Below are 21,699 nucleotides of genomic sequence, written 5' to 3'. Positions count from 1 at the left end.
ATCAAACTCACCAGGTGCTGTCTCCATTGTTCACTTTAAACATACTGTAGCCCCATACCCAATGTTGTTTTTACACTTAACAGAACTCTAGTTTCTTTGAACTCTTTAAACTCATTGAATATTTCTTCTAGCACTCCCCTTAAACTCACCTGAATCTTTCTTATTTTTCCTTTAAACTCCCTTCCTCAAGACCAGAAGATTTAGGAGCAGAATTAGGCCATTTGGCCCATTGAGTCAGCTCTGCTATTCAAATAATGGCTGATGTATTTTTCCTCCCAACCCCATTCTCCTGCCTTTTCCCCATAAATTTCAACTCTCTTACTAATCAAGAACCTACCAATCTCTGCTACAAATCAACCCAATGACTTGGCCTCTATAGCTGTCAGCATCAATGAATTCCACAATTTACAACCCTCTAGTGGAAGAAATTTCTCCTCATCTCTGTTCTAAAGGGATGTTATTTCATTTTGAGGCTGCACCTTCTGGTCCTAGACTTACCCATTTTTGAAAACATCTTTTCCCTGTCCACTCCATCTAGCCCTTTCAATATTTGGTTTGCTTCGATGAGCTGTCTCCCCTCATCCTAAACTCCAGCGAGTATAGGCCCAGAAACATCAAAATGCTTCTTGTATGTTATCCCTCTCATCATGTAAACTTCATCTGGACTTTTCTCTAAAACCTCAGCATTGCATCTTTGCCTTTTTGTCCTTCAAAATGAATGCTAACATCGCATTTGCCTTCCTTACTACTGACTCAATCTATATGTTAACCTTTAGGGAATTCTGCCCTATGATTCCTAAATGCCTTTGGACCTCTAGTATTATACCTCTTTATTCCTTCTACCAAAGTACATGACCATAAAATTTCTTGTCTGTATTCCATTTGCCACTTTTTAGACCTATCCATGTCCTGCTGCAGACTTCCCTTAACACATTTGAAAACTTCCCCACAAAAGTAATCTTACAGTTTGAAAAGTAGCAGACCCCACACCGGCTGCTGTGTAACACTGTTAGCCATCAGCAGTCAGCCAGAAGGGTCCCCTTTATTCCTATTCTATGCATCCTGCCAGACAGCCCAATCTTCTAGTCATAGTGGAACTTTTCTTATAATACCATGTGCTCCTATCTTGTTTAGCAGCCTCATGTGTGGCACCTTGTCAAAGGCCTTCTCAAAATCTAAGTAAACAGATCCATTGACTCCTTTGTCTGTCCTGATCATTACTTCTGCAAAGAATTCCAATAGATTTGTCAGGTAAGATCTCCCCTGAAGGAAACAATGCTGACTTCGGCCTATTTTAGCTTGCACCTTCAGAAATCATCCTTAAAGAATGGAGAGTTACTTGCAATTTTTCAGTCATCTGGAACAATCCCCACTCTCGTGAAAGATCAGAATCAGATTTATCGTCATGAACAGATGTCATGAAATCTGTGGTCTTGTGGAGGCAGTATTGAGCATTACAGGTTCAAAATGGCAATAAATTATGGTTCCAAATATACAATATTAAAAAATAAATAATTAGTGCGAAAAAAAGAGATAATGTCTATGCTTCGCTGTCCATTCAGAAATCAGATGGCTGAGAGGAAGCTGTTTTTATAATGTTGGGTGTTCATCTTCAGGCTCCTGTACCCCCTTTCTGATGGTAGCAGTAAGAGGGCATGGCCTGGGTGGTGATAGAGGCTGCTTTCTTGAGACACCACTTCTTTAAGAAGTCCTTAATGGAGACAAGACTAATGTGCATGATGGCACTGACCTAATTTACAACCCTTTGTACCTTTTACTGTCCTGTGCTTTGACACCTCCATACCAGACAGTAATACAACCAGTCAGAATCCTCTCCATGGTGCACCTGTAGAAATTTGCAAGAGTCTTTGGTAACATATCAAATCTCCTCATGAAGTATAGCTACTGGTGAGCCTTCTTGACATGATGGCCCCAGAATAAATCTTCTGTAATATTGACACCCAGGAATTTGAAATTCTTTAGCCTCTCCAGTGCTAACCCCTCGCTGAGGACTGAAATTCACAATCAATTCCTTAGTTTTTTTGTTGTGAAACTCAACTCAATGATCTGATCTACCTCACTCCTGTACCCTTCCTCATTGCTGTCTGTGATTCTGTCAACAATTTGTAGATCACTACTAAGGTATTCACAAGGTTTTCTGCTCCCTCTTTCCTCCACTTTTGCTTAAACAGCTCAAGGCCCCATTTCCTGTGCTCTATTTCACTGGACAATGTATTGCACTCTAGTGTTACATGTAAAGAACAAGTAAATATACAATGGGTTGAGATATTAACATGAGTAACATCCAGTAATGCAGGAAAACATGCCAGTCCGTTACCATCAATGTCCCAAGGTATTGCATTCTGGGAGTTTGACTCATGTCACCATTTTCAAATTAATACAGAGAATACTTCATGAAAAAGGAAAACATTTAAAATTTTCTGATGGACTAGATACATTTACAAAGGAAAGGCATGGTGATCAGTATGGATTTGTTCATGGGAGATCCTGTGATGATTAATTTAATTGATTATCTGAAGAAGCAGCAGAATTAATATAATGAGAGCAGAGCAGTGCAGTTGAAGATGCCTATATGGACCTCATCAAGGCCTTCAGCAAGATCCTGCATGGAAGGCTGATCCAAGAGTTTAGGTCCTTGGAACCGAAGCAAATTGGCCAACTGAATCCAGTTTGCTTGGCCATTCGGACAGAGGGTGATAGTGGAGCATTGCTTTCATGATGCGCAAACAAGAGAGAGCTCTGGCACTTCATGGATGACCCTACATTGCCTGCTTGCAGATGTTGGTGGGAAAGGTGCTCACATTTGCCAGCCAAGCTGGAGAAACCAGGCATGTGAGTCAGTAATCAGACAAATTTATTCATCTTCCCTCCCTTCTTACTTTTTAAAATATTTTTATTGAGTTTAACATAATAATTCATATACGTTATTTATATAGCAATGCGGCCGCGTCCATCTCTCGTGGCGAACCGGCCTCGCTTGTATCGCCGCGCCGGTGGGGAGGCCGCGGGAAGATGGCCAAAGCGCGCGCCTCGAGCGAACGTGATGACGTCACCCCCAGCGCAGGGGCGGAGCTCACACCACCCTTAAAGGGCGCGTGCTAAGTTTGAATAAATCAGTTCAACTGAAACCCCTCAGCGTCCTGTGGTGAGTTTCAGAGTTAGTAGCTGCCGCTACAGCAAAGCAATATAACATATACATTGCATATAATTAAAGTAAATGCACAACACAACAAATTTTAAATTTCATCTCTAATTGTTAAATGTGATTACTTGTTAAAATTATTATGCATAAATATCAGTTAAATAATGTTATAACAAACCTCATTGTACCTTAATATAGTATCTAAAAAATACATAATCTAGAATTATCATAATTAAACCCCATAATCCATTTATCAAAAGGAAACCCTAAACAAAAGTAATCTAACCCCTTCCCTCTAATCAAAGTTATACAAGAAAAATACAAAGATAGATCAAGTTGCAATCTACAGAAGATGGATGGAATAACACTAGAGCACCCATTATCACCCATCTTTCCATTTCATTCCCTCCCTTCTGACACTGGGGAGTAGCTCCCACAGCATCCAGCTCTGTTGGTTAGGGGGAGCAGGTGAAGAGTTGTCATTGAATTTGATTATGTGCCTTGACCAGCATATGGAAAGGACTTGTGTATATATTGATCCATTTGATTTGTATCTTTAAAAAAAATGTTTTTTGTTCTTTTTTTTTCTTTTCCATATATATTTATAACATATATGTAAAACTTACTGTTTATAGGTCACTTATTGTCTTTGTGTAGTGATTGCAAAGCCATGCGACTTCCAAGGGTTGGATTGTTATAAGTGAATTGTGAAGGAAAACATGGTCTCCCTGCATGTCTGGAATATTGTGGATTGTGGGTGGTCACGTGTCCTCCCTGTCTGAAACCTGCAATTCAAGGTTGGACTCCAGCCACCCATTAGTGCACCTTTCCATTGGCTAATTTAAATCATCTAGGCTCATTATTGACTAGACCCCCAGGTCAGAACTATGTAATACATCGATGCATAACACATTCTTTCTCTCTACCTCGTGGTCCAAGCCCTGGACATCACTCCATGCTAGATCGCTACTGTGGACATTGCTGGAAGTATCGTGGGTAAGATGTGCACTACACTGAAGCTGAGCTGTAGTACTGTGATAGATCAGTACTTGCAGAGAGCTGCACTCTCATTGATGCAGGGACTCGGGTATGGGTGTGAAAGTCCTTGTCTGTAGAGTATATATTCAAGTACGTGAGCGAGCAGAGTATAGGCAGCCACTTGTATCGGAGTCCAACCTAAATCTGATGTGAACGTCTATGTCGTTGTTTAATACCATAATCAAGTACCATTTGATGTTCTCCCCTGTTTAGTTAAAGTTGCGTGTGATTCTAACACTTGTGTCCAAACTCACTGGATGCAAGTGGAAAGAAAAAGGTTTGAAAACCACTGTTTTAAATGTACCTAATTGACTTGTTATGTCAATGGTTTCATAACTCCAAAGGAAATGGGCCAATGACAATTTTTCTCAAGCAAAATATTTCAGTAACAATTGGGTCTAGAGCAGTGATTCTCAATTTTCCCTTCCCACTCACATACCACCTTAAGCAATCCCTTACTTATGGCATAGGAATTACTTAAACTGGAATGTGAATCTAGGGGGACAGTTTGAAAACCACTGGTTTAGAGGGATGTGGGCCAAAAGCAGGGAGGTGGAACAAGTATGGGTGGGACATTTTGGTCAGTGTGGGCAGGTTGGTCCAAATGGCCTGTTTTCGTCTTGTATGACTTATGGACAGATACAATTCTGCCCATTGCAAGTAATCATTCACAATATCTTGGCACCTTCCATAGACTGGGAGCAACTTAAGGATCATGCTTTGGAGATGCAGTCCCAAAACAAACTCTTGAATGAATTGAAGCAATAGGGAAAAAAAAGAGAGTCATTGGAACATCTTGCATTAGGTAGAACGCATAATCTGATTTTTAACAACCCTTTTGGATCCCTATTAAGATTTGTTTCACCCTTACTTCCCATCCCTACAAATGATAATGACAATCAGTTTATTGTCATACACATTGTACAATGTACACATACACTGAAATTCTCACATGCTGCAGCCGAACAGGAGCTTCAGTAAAAATAACACACAAAAACAGCTACGATGGTTTCAATAGATTTTAAAAAAAGACACTAAGTACAAAAAAATATAAAGCACCAACCTCATTCGTCAAACCATAATCTTAACAATTCCCTGAGAAAGCAATCGCAAAGTACATAAATATGCATTCACAATAAATCAAAGGATATGGGTTAATGCAGGAAAGCTGTGCGGAGGTAAAAGATCAGCCACATTACTGAACAGAGGAGTGGGTGATTAGCATGCTCCATTGTTTCTATTTGTTACCTATGAATGGCTCTTGCATTATTAAGTGGGGCTCCATAGGAGTGGAAAAAATTGGAGAAATCCATGCTTAAAGAATAGGGGTGTTCCTGCACAAGCAAGATTGTTTTTATGCATTTTCTCACCTGATAATCCAGCACGAATCACACACCCAGCCATACTCCTTTTTGTTGAATTTGCTGCACTTTTTGCATGTGTTCAGAGAGCAATCCAGACATCGACGTTTGCCGTTCACCAAAAATTGGAAGGGCTCCAGGCAGTGAATGCAATGACCTTCATTAAATTTGGCTTGCTTTGTCAGAAACTTCCTCTTAGTCCCTTCTTCCTCAATCCTACATTTTAGATCCCTGGTTGACAGAGAGCAAGACAGAAAGGAAAGAGACAGACAGAAATATAGATAAAAAGATGAATGAATCAAAGTAAAAGATAAAAAATGCATTGATCAGAAAATCTGTCATATAGATTTAATGCAGTGAATAATTCATACTCCAATCTGATGGTTTACATGCCATGTAATATTGAAGGTTGCAGCTGAATATAAATTTTTGGTCTCAAAATTAGGCAAATATAAAATTTATATGCTGTGGTGCATTGGTAGGATTGATCAGGGATGCAAGTGAAGAATCCTTTGGGATTCGTTTATTTCACAACCAAATTGCTGAGCATGCCTTCAGTGCGTAAATCCATCCCGGTGTATGAAACTACAATGCATAGTTTAAGCAGTGTTACAAGTTATAAACCAGATACCCAAGCCAGTAGTTGAAGACAAGTCAGATGTTGCTTTCAATTTTAAAAGATTGGTTTCAGAAGCTATCCAGGAGTGCAACATGCATTAAAGTGTAAAATATTTAAACATTATTTCACAGCATAAATAAACAAATTTGTGTTGACTTTGGCACCATTAATTTTGATTAAATCCCCTTCCATTTTGGTGACACCATTCAAATTTTAAAAACAGTTCTTGAATTTTTCTTTGTAAAAACTGAAGTGTTAATTGTTTCTTCTGTAGTCTTGTGAATTAAAGGTCCCATCTGTTCTTGTTAGGTTGGTGAGTCAGCTGGGTATAAGGCCTGCCTGATACTCAAGTCCAATGCTTGCTCACTGCAAACAAACAGACCAATTTCCTCAAATAAAGGGTCTTTTTTCCTTAATTTGAACAAATCATTTGAAAGAATTCAGACTGTATGTTTCAGGTAACGCCTCATGTTTGTTAACCACAAAAATTTTATTTACTTCAGCAGGAAGAAGAAAGGTTGGTTGTGGATGCTTTATTTGGTTGGGACAGAGATAAAATGAATATTTACAGATATTCAGAATGTGCTTACAATTTTGCTTTACAAAAATTAAGAGAATACACAAATAAAAGAACAGAATACTAGTTTTCTCTGTGAAACAAATAAAATTGCAGAGTTTTGTCACCATTCTGGTTAGTAATCCTAAAATCATAAACTGAAAATACATCATCATAAATCAACTATGATAAAAAGAGTTTATTACACGTTTTAAAAAAAATTCACCTTCCAATCAACATAAGTCACAGGAGATTCCACATTGCAAATGAACTCTGAAGAGATTTATTATCTTTTCTACACTGGGTTCAAAATTAGACAAGGACACGTGAAACTCTGACATATGTGGCACACTGGACCCACAATCCAATTCATTGCTTAGAGATGTTCCCATCAATTTAAGCGATTCCAACTAGTGTTCCTAGCAGTGTCGAGCTAATAGAATCTACTAGTTACCAGTGTGAATATTAACTCTAGAGGAAACACATCATAAACTAGAATCCAATCCAACTTTAAATTCTAACTTCAGCAACGTTATAGATTCCAAAACATGAAATGGGATAAATCTGCATTAAAATACATACTATTGTTATGAGCCTAGAGAACTCCAAAACCTAGCAGCAATAGATATTCACCAAGACAAATGGTTACTTAAACAAAAGTTGCTTTTGATCATCTTTAAACATGAAAATAGAATCAAACTCTAACTTATTACTATTAACTTACTTAACCTCCTAATTCCAAGAGCACGTGTATGTAATGTGTGTGTGTAAGTTCAGAAAAGTTCTTTGATTCACAGTCCAATCTCACTTCTCGCTCCTCCAAGTTCACTGGTTGCAGGCAATTCTTATACTGTGCACAGAATTTAACATTTATGAAGTTCACCAGACTTCGGTGCTTGAAAGGTAAATGGTTACCACTCAGAAAGGTTTTTGTCAGTTTTCAGAGAGAGATTTGTTGTTCCTGGACACAAACTGATCCCTTTTAATCAGCCACTTCAGTGTCTTGCCGAAGAAACTTGCCCCATCAGGGTTTTCCAGATGATAACCTCTTTCTTTCAGGTCACTAGAGTTGTTTCTCTTATTTAAAGTGAAACATTTGGCAGCCAGTTCTCTCTTCTTGCAGGAACCACATGGGCTTTGACCATACTGAACTAATCACTCACAACCCATCTTCAAAATGGGGACTTTCAACAAGCTTGCCAGCTTCTCCTGTTCCAGCCCCAACTGTTGCTACTGACTGTAAAACTGCAGAACTGATATCCCCTCTCTCTCTGAGAAAAGCCTGTTTGACTCCCTCTGCTTGAAAAAAAACCACATGACACTCTTAGAACAGCAAACAGCACTCCCAGACAGCCTGCAATTCCAAACCTTCTCCTCTGAGTTCTTTCATCTGTTGCCTTTTTGTAAACAACAATCCATTAGTGAAGTCTCTTGGACACTCTCCAAAGCTTTTGTATAGGCTCTCAGAGCCGGACTGTCTAGCTTGAGCAGAGCTCCAGTATTTTAAATGAGATCTGTTTTGAAATGTTTGTATGTGACCTACACTAAAAAAAACTTGCCACATTTTATCTCCCCAAATCATATCTATATACAGTATAAAACACAACATACTCTGTCACACTACTAACAACAAGTATGCATAAAAGCTATCAATCAAATGATCAGGTGGATCAATGTAACACTCAAAATTCATTTGGATAAATGATCAGGGTTTAAATTATTCAGCTTATAGTTTTCGCCCTTCGTCCCAACTTACCCACACCGACCAAAATGACCCACCCACACTAGTTCCACCTGCCTGCTTTTGACCTATATCCCTCTAAACTTATCCAATCCTTGTATCTGTTCAATATTTTTCTTAAATATTACAATAGTACCTGCATCAACCATCTCCTCTGCTAGACCGTTCCATACACCCATCAACCTCTATGTAACAAAGTTACCCCTCATGCTCCCTTGCCTTGGTAACATCCCGTAAATCTTCTCTGCAATATTTCCAGCTTGACAATATCTTTCCTGCAGGACGATGACTAAAGATGAACACAATACTCCAAATGGGGATTCACCAATGTCTTGTGTAGCTGCAACATGACTCCCAACTTCTGGACTCAATTTTCTAATTGATGATGGGTCAAATGCCTTTTTGACCACTCTATCTACCTGTGGCTTCACTATCAAAGTACTATGCACCTGTACTCTCTGCTCTCCAACACACCCCAGATTCCTACCATTCACTGTTTAAGTTCTACCCTCATTAGACCTCCCAAAATATAGATATACAACATCTACATCTCTGTGCTCATCAACCTTCTTGGTCGTATCTTCAAAAAGCTCAATCTGATTTGTGAGACACACCTCCCACTTTCAAAACCATGCTGACTATCCCCAATCAGCCCACATCCATCCAAGTGCATGTATATCTTCTCCCTCAATATATTTCCTGGTAACATACCAACCAGAGTTAGGCTCATGCCCTTTAGTTCTCAGGCTTTTCCTTGCCACCTTTCTTGAATAGAGGCACAACATTTGCCACCCTCCAGTCTTCCGGCACCTCACCTGTACTGAATGATGACCCATAAACCTCAGCCAGGGATGTACAATTTCTGCTCAGGCTTCCCACAGAGTCCTTGGATCTATCTGTCCAGACCCAGGAGATACATCACTTTCATGGGCATCACAACATTCAGCACCTCCTCAACCATAATATTAACTGCTGTCAAGGCACTACCATCAACTGCTCCAGCCTACCCCAAGCCTTCCTGTCCTTTCTAAAAAAAAACTTTATTTAAAACTTTTAAAAACAATGTAAAAACATTACAAAAAAATTATACAATAAAAAATATCAATAAACACCCCTCCCTCCCCCCCACCTCAGCCAGCCCCTGCAAGGGGAGCCAAAATAAACAAACCATATACAACATTTTAAGATATTTCTAAACCCATATATTCCAAATGAGGCGACCACATTTTAACAAAAAAATAATCATGTAAATTATACGTGATTTTTTCCATATAAATACAAGATCTCAATTCATTATGCCAGCGAACATAATCTCTACATTATCCTTCCAAGTAATTGCTTCACATTTTCATGCCACTGATAACGCTAAACAAAAGCTATCTGAAACTTATCCAACCCCAAACCAGTGAAAGAAACCATATAACCCAACAAAAAAATCTCTGGGTCTAATGGTAATTTAATTTTAAATAATTTCTCCAAAATTACCCTATTTCTTTCCCAAAATGGTTGTACCCTATCACAAGACCAAACTGCATGAAAAAACGTTCCAGTATTTAACCCACATCTAAAACACAAATCCAGATGAAGAAATCCATATTTTTTCAGTTTTTCAGGAGTCAAATATAGTTGATGCAAAAAATTATAATTAACCAAACCATACCTTACATTAGTCAATTTAGTTACCCCTTCACGACACATAACCTCCCAATCCTCCTGAGGTATATCATAAGTTAAATCACTTTCCCATTTATTTCTAGATTTCTCCAAATTCTGTTTATCCATGGTCTCTTGTAACAACCAATACATATCTGAAATAAAGCCCCTCCTTGGTATAGAGGAAATTAAAGATTCAAACTTCATTAACTCAGGTAATTTCATATCCTTTCCATAATTATCCCTTATCAAAGCTCTAAGTTGATAATACACAAATAAAGAATTTACTGGTATTCCAAATTTCTCCCTCAATCGATTGAAAGAAAGAAACTGTTTCTCATCAAAACAATCCTGGATCACTTTTATACCCCCAGAATGCCATATCTTTAAATACCTGTTAAACATTGAAAAAGAAATAAGCTGTGCTTATTGCAGGCATAATGATATGCCAGTTATTAAATCACTTACTAAAGATATGGGTTAATAGAAATAATGTTATAGGTACCAAGGGTAAATTATCAATTCAAACTCCGTTATATCAAGGCCTCCTGTCCTCATGTAAAAATGGACAAGTACCTGTTGGGCACCTTGCCTATCTCCTGTGGCTCAACACAGAATTAACTACATCGATTCCTGTGAGGTCCAATTTTTCTCTGGTTACCCTTTAACCTTTTATGTAGTTATGAAATATCTTTTGATTTTCCTTAATTTTATCTGATGAGTTATCTCCTGTTCCCTTTTACCCTTTTCTATTTCCTTTTTCACCTTGCTCTTCAGTTCCTGAACTTTCTCAGGCATACATCTGATCCCATTTGCTCATCTCTGCCCCAAGCCTCCTTCTTGCTCCTGTCCAGAGCCTGAATTTCCCTCATCATCCAATCTTCCCAATGCTTGCATGTTTGACCCTTCACTCCAACAGAAATATACAGGTCCTGTTCTTTTGTCAGAACACTTTTAAAAGCATCCCATTTTCCTAATGCTCCTCTTTCTTCAATCAGTTTCAAGCAACTTGAGCTAGTTATTGCCTTACACCTTCAAAGTCAGTCCTGTCCCAATTCCAAATTTGAACTCATGGTCCCACCATGTCTCTCCATAATTATCTTAGACCTAATAGAACAATGGGCACTGGTCTCCAAAGGCTCATCCACAAACCCTTCATCCAGGTACTTCTCCCAATTTCCCAAGATTCAATCAAGTGTTGGCCTCTCCCATGTGGAACCTTCGACATAATCCCAGAAGAATCTTTCCTGAACACTGTCTAAAACTTTCACACTATGACTTTCCCAGTCAATATTTGGAAAGTTAAAATCCCCTACTATTACAACCTTATTTGACCAACAGCTGGCAGCAATCTCCTGGCATATTTCCTCTTCTAATTCCCATGGACTGTTTGGGAACCTGTAGTACACTCCAACAAGATGATAATGCCTTTCTTGTTCCTAAGCTTCACCATATAGCCTCACATTCAGACCTGTCTGTAATGTCACCTCTGAACATTGCTGTGATATTCTCCTTAACCAATAACACATCACCCCCTACTCTTTTACCACTTCTTCCTCCCTCCTGAAGCAGCTGTATCCTGGAATATCCTGCCCCTCTCTTAACCAGGTTGCTGTAATGGCTAACACATTTGCATGTGTTTATCCATCCCCCAAGTTAATCGGCTTTACCTGACAAGTCTCCAACATTAAAATCGATGCAATTAAAAACAAGTTCTTCATCACTCCCTGCCTTTCTCCGATGCATTAAACCTTCTCTCATCACCCTCCTTACCAACTTCTAACCAACCTCTGTCTGACATGAGATCACAAAACCTCATTCCATTCCAGTTGAAACCCACCATGTTGCACTCATGAACCTGCCTGCCAGGGTGTTGGTCCCTCTCTGAATCTGGTGCAACTTATCCCTCTTCTCCCAGAAGAGACCTCAATCAAAAACCTGAATTCCAGCTCCTCAGCCACATTTACCTTGCCTATCTGCCTATTTTGGAGCTCATGAGCACATGGCACTGGGAGTAATCAAGAGATCAGTACCCTTGAGGTCCTGCTACTCAATATCAACCTGGTGATATTGTGCAGCACCTCATCTCTTACTGAACCTATATCATTTGTACCAACATCTACAAAAACCTCTGGCAGTTCACTCTCCCCCTTGGGAACTTTCTCCAACCACTCAGTGACATCCTTGTCCTTAGCATCTGGGAGGCAACACACGATCTGGGCATCTCCTCTGCACCCATAGATCATCCAGTCCATCCCTCTGCAGCCAAAGAATCTCCTGCCTGTTCCCCTATCTGTTGAGTCACTGATCATGTCATCCTGCCTGCTTGATCCCTTAAACTCTAGGCCTCAGAACAGTCACAGTGCCACTGACCAGCCTGTTGCTGCTAACACCTGAAAGGTAATTTCCCTCCAAATGATGGCTTTTTTTGAAAGGAAAAACAAACAGTATTCAAAGCAGTATACCTGTTAGTAAGGGGAATGGGCACAGGGGATCTCTGTACTGTCTGCTCGCATTCCTTTCCTCTCCTGGTGGTCACCCATCTAACTGCCGGCTGCTCCTTAGGTATGACCACCTCAGCGAAAGACTAATTTTAGAGGTTCTCAGCATTCCAGATGATCTGAAGTAGCTTGACCCTGTCCGTCGGGAGCTGCAGCTGTGTACACTTCCCATAGATGTCATCAGCATGGACAGCACAGAGACTCCCTAACTCCCCACATCCTGCAGGAGGAGCATTCCACTACCCTGACTGCTGTGCTGCCTTCGAAGTTTTAAGGTGCTATCTTGGACTCTGCTCGCCGAAGCCCCTCTAGTCAAAGCCTCAAAGTCCCACTCACAAACTCATCCCACAGTGGCTCCTCCATTTGAGATACTTTTTCCTTTTATTGGCTACAGAGCCAACTCACCTCATTTATATCGCCTGCCCCCAGCAGCAATTGTGTCTTGTTTGACCAATCTTTGGCAAAATTATCTTTCTTTCGTTGGGCTTTAAAAACAAATTAAGCTATCATTTGATTTCCATAATGAAATGCAACAAAATTATTGATGATAATGCCTGTACCAATGTTTTCTCTTTTTCACTTGACTGACAGCTGTATTCTATTACATACAAACAAATACAAGTCTTTGCACGTCTACCGTGAAATTTATTGGATCTTGCTCACATTGATGGAGACAGCTCCAATGCATTTCCATGGTAATCCTCTACACATCATTCATACTTCAGTCCACCAGTAATTCCATTTTTCATTGGCATTTGGATATAAAACACAAAAGTTTGCAGACACCATGGTAAAAGTAACAACACAATGCAAGAGAAACTCAGCAGGTCAAACAGTGTCCTTTGTATAGCAAAGATAAAGATAATATAACCAACATTTCACGCTTGAGCCTTTCATCAAGGTATCATTGTCGGGGTGAGAACATGGTCGTAGAGCTTGAGCGCAGCAGGGTTTACTGATGGGGAGTGGTGAGAGAGAATCCCACAGAACTCCATTTGGAGAACTTCTTCAGGGTAGGCATCCATCGAAGAGATTTCACAGTTTTGCAGTAGTCAGTAGTATTAAATGTACTTGTGTAATTATTGATACTATGTAATAATTGACTCCTCTCCACTTTTTAAATGGCCCAAAAATCAGGTGTTTTTGTATGACCCGTGTTAAAGTTGACCCCCCTATTCTTGGCCTTGAGCGCCTGCCCAACTGAGCTCCCAAGCTCAGATTCTCGCCCTAGCTGCCCGTGCATCTGAGATCCCAACCAAATATCCTCACCCTGGCCACCTGTGGATCTGAACTCCCAAAGCCCTGGTCGCCCACGCATCCAAGGTCCCAACCGCGATCCTAGACCCGGCTGTCCTCCCATCCGAGCTAACGGACTTACCACCTGGTCCCAGTCATCTGAGCTCACAACACCTGGAATGACACAGGTACTTACCAAGGTCAAAAATTTGACCCATGTTAAAGTGAATTCCACATCCCCCCCCCACCCCACCCCACCCCCCCAATTTTTTTGGCCTGAAAAGTAGTCCAAAAATTTGACGATTATATGAGTATATACAGTAAATTGTTCAAGGGCTCAAGCCTGAAACGTTGATCATGTATCTTTATCTTTGCTATATAAATTACACTGTTTGACCTGTTGAGTTTCTCCAGCATTGTGTTTTTATTTCATTGGAATGTAATTGAATCTTCTTTGCCAATTAATTTCATAATCTTAAAAACCTTAACATCACTTCAATGACTCTGCTTTCTCAAACAATGCAAGTTTTATTTCCTTGATCTTTTATGACTACCCTAATTAAATGGTGTCATCTTTTATAGCCTCACCTGGCTAGCCACGTGAAACTGGACAAGTCACTGGAACAGGCCAAGCTCGAAAACAACAATCTCGTAGCGAGAGAGCTCGCTCACCCAGGTGAATCCTTCCAAGGACCAGCTGCTCCCGCTACCCCTACCCAATGGATGCCACTTTTCTGTGCAAGGGAGTGCTTTCTCTGAGGCAAGTGCCAGCATTCTTGATCTCGTTGCCCGGCTAAAGTCGCAGTTTGCTCCAGCTGTGACAAGAAAGTACATTGAGAGAGGGTTTTCTGCGCGAGGGGAAGGGGAAGTCCACAGCTTGAACTCCCAGATCCAATTCCATCCCCAAGCCATCGGTCCTGAATTTGCCTGAACCCAATTGCTGTGCTGCATGCTGAAGGAGGGTAGCTGCAAGAAAATGGTGCGAAAAGGCTCGGCGCCATCATCGTCAGAGGAGGAAGGAGGGTGGCCATTTGCTGCGCCACGAGGTTGACGGCATCTTACCTGGGGGCAACCTAGGATGGTGGGTGCCACTCGAGCGAGGAGTACAGAGTCTCTGGAGTCCCAGCCTTTATGATCCTAGATCAGGACAGACCTCACTAGCTCAGCAACTCCATAGTGATTGTGAAGGTAAACAGACATTCCACTAAATGCCTAATCGACATGGGCTCTACTGAAAGCTTCATGGACTGCATGAGAATATAACCTACGGGTGTGTCTCAGTCACAATCTACGCTTGTTCAACAACATTATCGTTTGAAGGGGAATTTTGTAAGATACACCTGTATGTACTTGAACGTGTGTTCTTGTGCTGTTGGGTCTGGACTTCCTGTGTCTCCTTAAAAGTGTGATCTTGGAGATTTCTGGTCCCCTCCCCCCTGTAACAGTTCAGAACAGAGGGCCCCTAAAATCAGAACCCACATGCAGCCTCTCCACACTGAAATATTCTTTTCTTTTTCAATCTTTTTATTATTATTATAATTTATAAACACATACATTTCAAAGAGATATAAAAAATACATAGTAAGTAATGAATTAATACAGAGATATTAAACAATTAATAACAAAATATGAAAAAAGAGAAAAAAAAACCCAAAAAGAAAAAACAAATCTGAATTAAAAAAAACTTTAAAAAAAAAACCTACAGATATAGCTAAACCACACCGATCACTCCGATCTCATCTTACAGCCCAATTATCATACATAATCATAGAAAGAAAACAGAGCCAGATCAACTCACCACAAATGAAAATATTGAATAAATGGTCGCCAGGTTAACTCAAACTTAGAAGGGGATTCATAGACAGAGTTTCTAATTTTCTCTAAATTTAAACATAGTATAGTTTGGGCTGCAATCGTGTCTGCCTGTCCCGCATCGGACTTGTCATCCACAAACGAGCCTGCAGCTGACGTGGACTTTTTACCCCCTCCATAAATCTTCGTCCGCGAAGCCAAGCCAAAGAAAGAAGTTTGGGTAAACCATTGGAAAACAGTGGGAGGATTAACCTCTTTCCAATTCAATAGTATAGATCTTCTAGCCATTAGTGTAAGAAAAGCAATCATACGATCCGCAGGAAGAGATAAATAAGTCAAATCTATCATAGGTAATCCAAAAATTGCAGTAATGGGATGTGGTTGTAAATCAATATTCAAAACAGTAGATATAATGGAAAAAATTTCCTTCCAATAATTCTGTAAAGAGGGACAGGACCAAAACATATGTGTAAGGGAAGCTATTTCCAATTGACATTTATCACATATAGGATCGATATGAGAATAAAAGCGATGGAGTTTATCTTTAGACATATGAGCTCTCTGAACAACTTTAAACTGTATTAGTGAATGTTTTGCACATAAAGAAGAGTTTACCAGTCGCAGAATTTTATTCCAATTTTCATTAGAAATATGAAGGTTGAGTTCTCTTTCCACACACTGAAATATTGACCCCCCCCCTCCAACCTATCTTCCCAAATCTGTCCCCAGACTGCAAACTATTGCTACCAAGAGCAGATTAAGATTTCATAAAGTCTGAGACAATGTCTACTCAACGGAAGTATCATCGAACCTAGCACTAGCCTGTGGAGAGCACAAGTGGTGGAGGTAAAAGGGAAAACAAGTCCAGGCTAGTAATTGATTATAGCCAAACTGATAATCGGTACACACTCCTGGACACTTACTTCCTCCCTCGAATTGCAGACATGGTGAATGATATGACGCAGTATTGGGTCTTTCGACCATCAACCTGAAATCTGCTTATCACCAGCTGCCAATCCGTTCTGAGGACGGTCCATATACGGCTTTTGAGGCTAATGGTTATCTCTTTCAATTCCGTAGGGTCCCTTTCTGTATTACTAACAGGATTTCTATCTTCCAGAGGCAGATGGACAGGATGATCGATGAGTATGAGTTGAAGGCTACCTTCCCTTACCTCAATAACATCACCATCTGTGGCCATAACCTGGAAGACCATGACACCAAGCTTCAGAGTTTTCTCCACGCAGCGAAAAGTCCTGAACCTCACTTATAACTTTAGCAAGTGCGTGTTCAGGACTAAATGTCTGGCTATCCTTGGCTACGTGGTGGAGAATGACATCATTAGCCCAACCCCAATAGGATGCGCCCCTTGTTCTAGCTTCCTGTTCCCAGGACCACAAAGGCTTTGAGGAGATGCCTCGGGTTTTTCTCATATTATGCCCAGTGGATCCCTCAATTAGCGAATAAAATTGTAGCGTGAAAGGGTGAAACTGCTCCATGCCAATCCCATGAATGCCTATTTGGAGTACCCAGATGGCAGGGTGAACACCATCTCCATCAGGGAGCTGGCACCCGCTGGAACAGAGGATCCATTGCATCAAGTGCCCAACGAGTCATGAAACTCATTCTCGCCACTCCTAGTCAGAGCCTCAGGAAATCCGGTTCAGGAGGAAAGTGCACTCCCCTCCACTGTGGAGCCAGAGACCCCGCCCACCACTCCTCCCTCACAAGGGGACCAGGAGACCCAAGGAGCCCAAGGACCTTCCGCGCTTCAGTGCTGCACCAGGATCTCCAGACCGCTTAAATTTGTAAATAACTATATTTTTTGCTTTTTTTTCTGAATCAATGCCTCCGTCTTCACCCACAGAGCCTAAATTCTACAGAAAGGGGTGAATGCAGTGAACTGAGCTTCAATGGTGTTTTATACTGATGGCTGGCTCCGGCCCCATCTACCTATATATATAACCCTGCTTTTCCGCCTAAACCTGAGCCCTTCTGAAGACCACTGTGAGACCCTACCCTCAGTTATAGCTAATAAAAGCGTATGTTCTCCTTCCATTCGTGAGAGCTTTTACTCACACTACACATGGTAGCTGTGGCTAGGATAGGCTAGGCATTTCATCCAGGACCCTTCTCACCTGTAAAGCATGACTGTATTAAAGTCCCACCCATTTATTTATATTAAATTGGTACACTTGGCAATGGATATGGACTGAGGATTAGTTAATGGAATCAAAATACATGACCAGAAGGACAAGATTGCCCTGGATTTGGTGCACAGGAGATTCATGGGGATGTTGCCTCAGATGGATTCTTTCAGTATTGAGGGGAGATTGAATAGGCTCATTTATTTTCCATGCAGCAGAGGAGGCTGTTGGCAGACCTGATAAAGGGATGCGTAATTTTGAGAGGCGTAGATAGAAACTTATCCCTGTGGCAGAGGCAACTAAGACCAGACTGCAGAGGGTTAAGGAGCAAAATAGGAGGTACAGAGGGGATCGGAGAAAGGAATTTTTCACCTAGTTGAAATCTGGAATGCAATGCTAAGAAGGTGGAGGGAAGTACTTCTTAGCATTTAAGAAGCATCTGGATGAGCATTTGAAATGCCAAAGCATTGTAGGATATTGACAAAGCACTGGTAAATAGGACAGGTACTGACTGATCTGCATGGACATGATGGGTAAAAGGGCTTATTTCAGTGTTGTAATAACTCTGTGACTATGAGAGAAAAGGAATAATAATTGGGTCCCTTTTTGAATTGGGAGACTGCTGTGCCTACAACTGGCCGTAGCTACAAATAATTTGATTTGGATGATGGGATCAAATGTAATACATCTCAAGCTAAAGATATAGTGCCCTCCATAATGTTTGGGATAAAGACAAATTTTCCTTTATTTTCCCCTGTGCTCCAGAGTTTTAAATTTGTAATCAAATAATTCACATGTGATTAAAGGGGAGATTCCAGATTATATTCAAGGCTAATGGTGTACATTTTGGTTTGACCATGTAGAAATTACAGCACTTTTTATATGCATGTCCCCTCATTTCAGGGCACCATGATATTTGAGACATAGCAATGGAATATATGTAGTAAAGTAGTCATGTTTAGTACTTTGTTGCATATCCCTTGTATGCAATGACTACTTGAAGTCTGTGTTTCATAGAAATTACCAGGTGCTGAGCATCTTCTCTGGTGATGCTCTGCCAAGCCTCTTGAATTCAGATTTATTGTCAGAGTACATACATGACATCACATTTAATCCTGAGTTTCTTTTCCCTGCAGGCGCAGCAGGGTTACCAATTATTGGTAGTGTAAAAAAAGCTGACTCAGTGTACACATGAAAACAAATAGAAATTTAAACAAACTAAATGTGCAATAATTTTAAAAAAATCAATAAAGTGCCCAAGTAAGAGTCCTTAGATGAGTCCCTGATTAAGTTTATTGTTGAGGAGTGATGGTGGAGGGGTAGCAGTTGTTCCTGAACCTGGTGGTGTGAGTCTTGTGACACCTAGACCTCTTTCCTGATGGAAGCAGTGAGAACAGAGTGTGTGCTCGGCGATGTGGATCCTTGATGATTGCTGCTGCTCAGTATTACTAACAGGATTTCCATCTTCCAGAGGCAGATTTTTGATGGCTTTGCCTGTGATGTCCTGGGCTGTGTCCACTATCTTCTGCAGGGCTTTCAGCTCAGGGGTATTGATGTCCCCATACAAGACCACGATGCAGCCAGTCAGCACATTTTCCACCACATGTTTATAAAAAATTTGCCAAGGTTTCCAATGTCACACCAAACCTTCGCAAACTCCTGCAGCTATGCTGAGCTCCTACTTGTTTTTTTTTTTTGGGGGGGGGGCATGTCCCCTTATGTTTTCTCTTCAGCATTTGGAAGGCATGCTCAATTGGATTTAGACTGATATGGCCATTTGAGAATTTTCCAGTTTTTAAACTTTGAAAAACTCCATTATTATTTTAGTCGAACGTTAAGGGTTCATGTTTTTGTTGTAGGATGAAGCATTGTCCAATAAGTTTGGAGATATTTACTTGAATTTGAGCAGGTAAGATATTTCTATACACCTCAGAATTAATTTTGCTACTGCCATGAGCAGTTACATCATCAATGAAGATAAAAGCACCAGAATTCAGCAGACTCTTTTAAATACTTCTTGGCAAACTGTAATCTGGTGTTTCTGTGGCTAACTAGTGGTTTGCAACTTGCAGTGGGGATTTTTCTCCATTATGATGAGGTTTTTTCTCTCATCAGCAGTGGAGATCTTCCTTGGAATACAAGTCTCTTTGTGATTAGAGCTCACCAGCATGCTCTTTCCAAACTGTTGATTTTGGTAATCCTAAGGTTTAGTTGATGTCTCTTACTGTTTTATTCTTGTTTTTCAACCTCATAATGGCTTCTTTCACTTTCATTGGCACAACTCTGATCCTCATACTGAAAAATGGCAACTACAGACTCCAACGGTGATCAAAAGCTTAGAAGCAAGTCCAGCACTAATGATGTCTTCTTTGGCTTGGCTTCGCGGACGAAGATTTATGGAGGGGGTAAAAGTCCACGTCAGCTGCAGGCTCGTTTGTGGCTGACAAGTCCGATGCGGGACAGGCAGACACGGTTGCAGCGGCTGCAGGGGAAAATTGGTTGGTTGGGGTTGGGTGTTGGGTTTTTCCTCCTTTGCCTTTTGTCAGTGAGGTGGGCTCTGCGGTCTTCTTCAAAGGAGGTTGCTGCCCGCCAAACTGTGAGGCGCCAAGATGCACGGTTTGAGGCGTTATCAGCCCACTGGCGGTGGTCAATGTGGCAGGCACCAAGAGATTTCTTTAGGCAGCCCTGTGAAGCCAAATGTCCCAAACATTAAGGCCCCCTGAAATGAGGGGATTATGTATGAAAAGTGCTGTAATTTCTACATGGTGAAACCAAAATATATACAAATAATCTTAAATCTGGAATGTGCACTTTAATTACCTGTGAATTGTTCGATTACTGTGGAGCACAGGAACAAATAAAGGAAAAATATGTCTTTGTCCCAAACATTATGAAGGGCACTGTACATTACAGTTAATCACAGAGATCGAACATTTACAAAACCTCATGATCCACATGCTGAAGACTTTGGAGATGAGATCTGACTCCCTCTGAAAACTTAAATGGACTATGATGCTATTCAAGGCGATGAAGGCAGCATGCCTATTTAGTGCTGCCTGCTAATTCCAACAATGTAACATCCAGCCTGTACTATCTGTGGTGTTCATTGGCCAGACAGGCAAGGTTAGCCTGCATCGAACACAAAAGGTGAGAAGTTATGTTGCAACTTTACAAAACCCTGCTGCCAGAGGAGGTGGTGAAATCAGATACAATTACTGGGTTTGATGGCATTGGAGAGTGGTGACATTTTGTGAGCTGTTCCTGGGAAATATTCTATTTGCTTGAATTGCAATCATCCTTCCCTCTTCTATCTCTACACTTACATCACTGCTTATTACATGTCACAAACTAATTGCACCGTGCATTTTTGTTTCATTTTTCCACTACCTGCTGTTTTTAAATATGCATCGACTTGCCTGGATGGACGCAAATCAAAGCTTTTCACTTTATCTCGGTACATGTGATAATAAATGCAAATTGCATTTACACACAGACCTTAGTGGACAATGCAATTAAATGGGATTTGTGTAGATGGGTAGAAAGGTTGGTATTGCAGTGGAAGAGCCAGTTTCTGTGCTACACAACCGTATCAGTTTATCTCTGAAAGGCTGGAGTAGGGGTGGTGTATGATAAGGTTAAACATTGGAACTGGAGTAGAAGCTGGCAGATGTTTTACAACATCAAAATAACCTGTAACACAGAATGATGCCACATGGCATTCAGTGGGATCTACTCTTTGCATTATTGCATTGGAAGCTTTGTTGAAGATCTCAAAGACAGAAAACATGTCTTCTACCCAGAGCAGAATGGCCCTTGAAGTCAATACTTTAAGTAAGGACTTCATGCAATGCTGCAAGTATTCAGTGAAGAGG

The 21,699-nt window shown here is 40.7% G+C and overlaps 2 protein-coding genes across 14 annotated transcripts in view; one reads left to right on the top strand and one right to left on the bottom strand.

Moving 5' to 3' along the window:
* LOC138761748 (uncharacterized) overlaps nucleotides 1-21,699 on the top strand; it is a 119,984-nt gene that overhangs the window by 6,622 nt on the left and 91,663 nt on the right. The window lies entirely within an intron of this gene.
* LOC138761747 (melanophilin-like) overlaps nucleotides 1-21,699 on the bottom strand; it is a 228,375-nt gene that overhangs the window by 131,760 nt on the left and 74,916 nt on the right. For 12 of the 13 annotated variants that reach the window (XM_069934432.1, XM_069934440.1, XM_069934443.1 and 9 more), the window contains one exon: nucleotides 5,572-5,793. The exons of the other annotated variant lie outside the window; for it this stretch is intronic. In XM_069934432.1, coding sequence (XP_069790533.1) covers nucleotides 5,572-5,793 — 222 coding nt within the window. The remainder of the gene's footprint in view (nucleotides 1-5,571; nucleotides 5,794-21,699) is intronic. 13 annotated transcript variants of the gene reach the window in all.

The sequence above is a fragment of the Narcine bancroftii genome, chromosome 4 (genome assembly GCF_036971445.1).
Source record: "Narcine bancroftii isolate sNarBan1 chromosome 4, sNarBan1.hap1, whole genome shotgun sequence".
NCBI lineage: Eukaryota > Metazoa > Chordata > Chondrichthyes > Torpediniformes > Narcinidae > Narcine > Narcine bancroftii.
The sequence above is the reverse complement of the archived record's forward strand: the minus strand, read 5'-3'. Positions and strand labels throughout refer to the sequence as shown.